This window comes from Nomia melanderi, chromosome 9 (genome assembly GCF_051020985.1).
Source record: "Nomia melanderi isolate GNS246 chromosome 9, iyNomMela1, whole genome shotgun sequence".
NCBI lineage: Eukaryota > Metazoa > Arthropoda > Insecta > Hymenoptera > Halictidae > Nomia > Nomia melanderi.
The window spans coordinates 8,247,152-8,253,957 of NC_135007.1; the positions used below are offsets into that span (position 1 = coordinate 8,247,152).

Here is a 6,806-nt window from a genome sequence, read left to right on the forward strand (position 1 = left end):
GAGAAACAACAATGTAAAAATGAAATAACTTCCAAATTTTATATGATGTATGTAATTTCAATACAGTTGTGTTTTAATATAATTATTTTACTGGAACGTTGTTTTCGTTGATAATATCATGCCCTTTTCTTATCCAGTTCTTTGCTCATTAGCTTGCTGTTTTACCAAATTCAATATCAAGTTACGTTTATATTACGCAAATGAAATATTTTGGTAATTGGGTAATTGGAGATTAAATATTCTTCAATTAATTAAAATTATTTGTATTTTCTACATCAACTGATACGAATGGTTGCATAACATTTCATAGACACGAGTGAATTAATTTTACTTTTATCTTGTAATTACATTAATAAGATTGTTAGGTTTATTTGTATTTTTTAAATGTTAAAACTTATACTTTTCCATAAAATGTAAAGGTTTTTAACAAAAAGTGTTTTAAATAAGCATAACTTCTTAGTGCCCAATGGGCACTAGTGCAAAGCTGGTTGCCTGCTCACAGGTGCTTCACGAATTTTGGGGGATGCACAATTCCATATGATTACGAATGTATGCATCCTCGGACCTTTTAAACAATTTTCATTCTATACAAATGCCAATTTTTTATGAATATTTTTTGCAATTAAATGTTCTTACGATAATTCTCGAGAGATTTTCATGAACACAGTGACAATACAATTTTGCTCTATTAACATATTTAATACGTGAATTTTATTCGTGTTATTTTCAATTTTCAGTTTTATTTCTTGTGTTCATTTTGTTTTTTGCTACTTACAATTATCGAACTGCAACGCCCAATATATGTTGTTTCGAAAGGATCAGGTGAAAGGTCTGTGACACGTAACCTTCGAGAGTAAACATGGCCCACGAAACGCGGTCGAAACCAGCATTTTGAATGTTCATCATAATATCAACATTTAAATGGCAACCACCGAACAACGAGGGCCATATTTTTGTTTGTGATAATGCTTTCTGTAACCATCGTATGAAAGTTCCTTCTCTTTCAGGAATGTGTTCCATGAACAAGTAGTGACCACCCTAAAATGAAAATGACTTAGTTAATTAGTCTTCATAAATGAAAACATATAAATAAACAAGTCATACTGAGTCATCTAACAAATGAAATATTTTTTTATAATAAATGAAGCGTCTGTATCCTCAATTGGAAACTTGCTAACTATTAATGCCTATAATTTATTATAGCACGATATTCTAATTACTTTACCGGTGCTAACACTCTGCGAATTTCACGGAGCGTTGAACGTATCGACGTTACTGAGCATAAAGATCTTGTTGTCACAACCACATCTACATATCCTGTAGGCACATCTTCCAAAGAACTGCCATCACCGACTATTACCCGTTCGATAATGACGTGTGAAAATTTCCAAGAATAATTCCCTTTAATTAAATACTCAGCCAACTTCAAATTTCGATCAACGCTAATCAAATATGTATTGTTCGGATAAAATTGTATGTTTTCACCTGTAATGTTAATAGTTAAGGAACAGAGAACATTCTTTTATCATATTCAGGGACACTTGTGCACATGTTACGTGACGAGTTGCTGATTATGAATGGTATAATCTATTATTTTTCAGTGTAACAATTGGCTGTCTTTGAACCAATAAAAAGGATCAAAGTTAAAAACATTTCGTGTTGTTAAAATGTAAACTTAATTAATGTATTTGAATAGAACATATTTTATTAAACTTTTTTAAGGATATGCAAATACAATGTCTTAAAAATCGCGGAAATTATCTAGTACCATGAATAAAGAAATCTATCCGTAAGAAAAACAGTTTATTGATATCGTGAGTTCGAAGTGAAGCCAGAAAGGTATTGATAATTGTTTATTGCACTTTGTACCGAACTTATGTATGAAACTGATGACTGGTTGTTAACTACGTACGATGCCCACCCGTTTTAACACCAATTTCGAGCACACGGATACAACCCATGGATCGTAACCTGTAGTCACTGGAAACAATTTCTTGCAATAATCCAAACAAATGTTTCTTGTAAGGTAAAGCGAGTTCAGCACATTCCACTTCGAATCCTGTTAAATACGATTTATAAATGCTTTTTTGTAGATTCGGCCATCTTTTCCATATGAAAATTGTTGTGACGGTTAAAACGAGTGCTAAAAAACTGTAAGTTGCGAGCACGTCGCGTACCCACAAGTCACTGTCGCTCATTTTTTAATAAAATACTGTACACTTAATATCAATGACTCCTTTTGTTTTTGATTAACACTTTTCACAAATTTGGTTTATCAATATTTTAAAAACTTGATCACTCTGTTTTACCACGTCAATTATTTATTTATTACTATTATTATTATTATTTATGATTATTACTTAACATATTTCACTTTTACTTATTATTATTCAGCAATTGCAGTTTTCACGTTAACATTTTTTATAAGAGAATACACGGAAGAGCATGGTAATTTTCGTACATCTTCAGTATTGACGCGACTTACGCTCACTGAAGAGTATAAATACGCTTGTGACCGATAAGCTAATCACTTGCCACGTGATAAACGTAACAATAATACGACAACAGAAATTCGCTGATACTTACAATATTTTGTTTAGTTTTCATAAATACATGTATATATATATATCGAATCTTAGATACTCAAAAATCAACATTAATAGGCCCTGGAATAAATACAAAATTTCGTTAATAATGAAACAACTCCTTCCAGTTAACGAAATAAATCACAAGGCAAATGATTAAATTAATTCTTATTAGACGAAAAGTTATCAGATCTAAAAATACTTAATCCCCGATGAAAGAGGTGAGTTCAACGTAGACTGTAGATAATCATAAACAAAGTGGAAATAAACGTCGAACGAAATCCGTGCGAGGACTAATCGAGGAAGAGGGAAAAAAGTGATTCGGCTGTTAGAAGGAGCGGCGAACAATGGCCGCCCGTTTTCGAAATGCGAGAAAGAGTGTACACGCTAGTTAACAAAGGAGGGAGAGGGAGGGGTGCAGCAGCGAGCAGCGGGCAAGGGAGAAAAACGCTCGAAACGAACATATCGGCGTAAGGGGTGCACGATTCTTTGTCACTCGAGTTTTTAAGAGTGACCACAAACAAAAACGGGTTCGATCAATTTAGTCTCTCGAGCGAGCGCGTACATTCGCTCGCTCGCCTCTTGCACAGTAGACGGCACCGCAACACCCCGAGCCGCGCGTTTCATACGCACGAAACTCGAAATTCGCCCGATTCAGAAGCATTTCGCTAACCCAGGAGAGGCGTTTTGTTGTCGGCATTGGGGAGGAGAGGAGGCTGACCGTTTTCGTAATGGCTCGTTCATTCGAGAGAATCGCCGTAAAAAAATCGTACATGCATCATTCGTCACCCATTCTTGGCCGTCCTTTATTCTCTGATGGGTTGGCGTTCATCAGACTTCCCGTGAGCGGACGTTCGATGCTTAAATCCATCGGCCGCAGGATGCATCATCTTTCGCGACTTACGTTAATTATGTTGTCATTGTTGCGAAAGGTTCATAAGTGTATAGAATGTTCCATTTATTGGGAACATCCTAAGTACTTTAACACTGAAACTACCGAGCGGTTCAATTGACATTTTTAAATTTTTCTATAGGAACTCCAAGAGCGCATGTATTTAGATTTCAATTGATCCACAATTCAGTTCGTGTATACTAAATCAGTTTCTTTAGCAATTCCTTGCAGGTGCATATGTTATCTTTCCGATAATTGTGGAAAGAAGAAATCACATCATTTTGGCACGTATGATAGTTCTAGTGTTCTGATCAGATTTTTATAGGAAATATCTATTTTGTATATTTTATGTTGCATTTTATAGATGGTTTCAATCTGGGTTGTAGGCACGTTTATAGGAATAAACAAAGTAAAATTCATTAGTTAATATGGTATTTATAGCGTAATTTTATAAATTTTTGAAATGGATTAAATATTTGCTGCCTCGTATAAATGTCTGTTTGATTACGAGGAAGTTCGCAACTCCCCGGTGCTCGTTTTCTAACGTTCAAGGATGCCCGCGGGCACGTCAGCAATTTTAAGTTGGACACGTACAACCACGTGAACAATTCTTCGAGTACCTCAACGGCTTATTGGCGAGCACGAAGCGAACCGCCCACCTATCTATTTGATCTCTCGAGAGTGAAAAATATTTAAATGCTGTCGCTGCTTCTTTATGTCCTACGCACTTCTAATACACCTACCGACATTTCTCATATTACCCTCAATTCACTGAACAATAAACAATATTGTTATATTTATTTAATATATCTATTAAAATATCAAGTAACGTACCTCTTTCTTTACGTTATAATAAATATAGAGATGAATGTCATATTTAAGAATATAATTTTTCTCTAAAAATTTTCTATTGAAACTAATATACGATCGTGTTGAAAGGTTTACTTAAAATTGCCAACATTTCTAAAGAGGATCAAATTAACTGTTTTAATAGAATATTATTTGAAATCATATTTTTAAGTATTTTCACCACCTAGAAAAAATTTGTACCTACATAGTTATATATGCAGCCGTGGAAGCGATTCGACTTCAGCGAAACACGACGCCGTGAGGCATACAAGACGTACTTGAGAAGCTCTTTTTTTCAAGTGTCGCCACGGCAGCGAAGTCGACGGCATTGTCTCCATTGTTGGCGAATCGTAATCAATATTTTCACAATATGGCGCCATTGTCCTTAGCACGAGCGAGGTGCAAGGGTTCTTCGTATGTTCCGCGAACCTTTCAGCTCTCAACACCACTGCACATCGTTGTTTAAGTAGTATAAAATAAAACATCGTAAAATCAAGTCCCGGGGCCCTTCTTCAAATTTTTCGAGTCGGACATCTTAATTTTTTGGACATTCGATGTGTTCAACGTGCTGTTTGATTCTGCACCCTCGTTCGAAGAAAATAGATCTTTTAACTAAATTGCAGAATGATATACAAAATTTAGAATTCCAGTGATTTACAAAATTTTTATGCGTGAATCTTTTTAAAGTAACCGTCTATCATATCAACTTTTAAAAACTGTAATTTTATCCCTTGAGAATTATGTTTTAATAACATTAAAAGATGCAATGTTAGGTACAAAATAATTTCTAAATTAAGTGTGTTTGTTCATCCAATTTTATTCTTGGCACCAATGGCGCTACAATCATACACGTGTTCCTTCAGGCGAACGTTTAAACCTTGAGAAAGAATATAGTCGTTATGAATCCTAGGAGGCACTGATTTATGAAATAACTGTGAACGGTTACATGAAATTACAATATAATGGACGAAGTATTGAGTTGAACGAGACGACCTTTAACTTCACGGGTAATTTCCAAATAACAAAGTTTGTTTGACACCCATAGATCGGAGCCATATTTTATCTAAGGAGTGTCGCGTGGTGTCTCGTTGCGTTAGCGCGCGCCGTAATAGAAAATACCGGTACCTAGCCGTAAAGTAATAAATGCATTAACTGGGTTTGACAATGCGTCTATCACCAAACAAGTCGTAAACGATCACAATGCATGAAGGCGACTCGAGATCGAGTAAGAGAATACCGTGAAAATAGTGGGCCGTGCTCGTGATTTACGACAGAACGCTTATTTCCGAGGTTACGGCAACACGTTGACACGAGGCCACCATTTTCCACCGCTGGACCTTTACCTTTCGCAACGAACCTCTGCCTTGAGTTTTAACTCTATGTACTAAAAACAACAGTTCATCTTTAAAAATATTGTAAAATGAATATTTCAGTAATTTACACAACATGAAATTTATTTTAACCACTTGCAATTATTGATAAAGTAATTTGAAATATTTATTCACGAAATCCAATCGAGAAAGAGAGAAAACTAAAATTTACAACTGAGGAATGTACTTATCTATACACATACTAAACACAGAACTCGAACTTCGCTTAAATACTAGGCATACATTCCTATTTAATTGAACAATCTAAAACTCAATTATCAGTCAATATAAATACCATTTCTGTAAATTCAATAATACAACCTTCAAGACTAAAAACCGCAGTAAAACGTAAAGAAATCGCACAAACCAAAAGCCTCCATTTTCTTGATAACCATCCCGCCACCGAGTCGTTCATAAGGACGCTCTCAAAGTTTTTAAAGTACAGGATCGTGTATCAAGCGATTAAGTATACCGCGCCGCAGCTTTCTCGTTTGTTTAGCGTTGAGTGGTGATAATAACCAGAAGCAACGAATAGTAGCAGGAGCGTTCTGTTTTCCAACAGAGGGAAATTCGAAAAGAAAATATTTGCCGGCCGGGGGTGGGTGTCGGCGCGCGGGGCTTTTCGACGCATAGGTGAGCGTTCCGGACTGAAATCTTTTCCCCGAAAGATCGGTGTCGGCAAAAAGGAAGAGCGGCCGAGAGTTTTCAGCTCGGGTGAGGGCTCGTCGGCTCTCTCTGTAGTTCGATCGTGGGCGGAGCGTCGCGGTGCGCGGCGTCGTGTGTGAAGCAGAAATTGTCAATGGACGGTATTGTTAGCACGCCGGTGCGTGGCGGGAAATAATAAATGGCCGGGCTGCCATGTTCCGGACCCGTAAAAACGCACGACATTGGGCAACACCCTCTTTTTTCCCTGTCGATACTGTTAATGGGCAAAAATCTTTGCACCGACGCGACGCGACACGAGCCTCCCCTTCCTTTCCCTGTCGGACAACCTACCACCGACACCTCGGCCTCGATCAAAATGGAATCTATTCAACGGATTAGCTGGTCCCCGGGAAAACTTTCGATCCTCTAACGCGTCTTTTGAACCACGCCGAACCTACGCTTCTA

At 36.8% G+C, this 6,806-nt stretch overlaps 1 protein-coding gene across 3 annotated transcripts; it reads right to left on the reverse strand.

Moving 5' to 3' along the window:
- Positions 1-24: 24 nt before the first annotated feature.
- LOC116427813 (thiol S-methyltransferase TMT1A-like) lies at positions 25-2,505 on the reverse strand. 3 transcript variants are annotated; one of them, XM_031978592.2, is made up of 4 exons: positions 1,913-2,505; positions 1,226-1,485; positions 776-1,038; positions 25-565 (listed from the first exon to the last, which is right to left on the reverse strand). In XM_031978592.2, exons 1-3 carry the CDS (start codon positions 2,196-2,198, stop codon positions 778-780), a joined length of 807 nt encoding a protein of 268 aa, XP_031834452.2. In that variant the 5' UTR covers positions 2,199-2,505; the 3' UTR covers positions 25-565; positions 776-777. The 3 variants fall into 3 exon arrangements, with proteins under 3 accessions (XP_031834452.2, XP_031834453.2, XP_031834451.2); XM_031978593.2 differs by having other exon boundaries at positions 25-1,038; positions 1,922-2,505; XM_031978591.2 differs by having other exon boundaries at positions 25-1,038.
- Between the last annotated feature and the right edge of the window lie 4,301 nt (positions 2,506-6,806).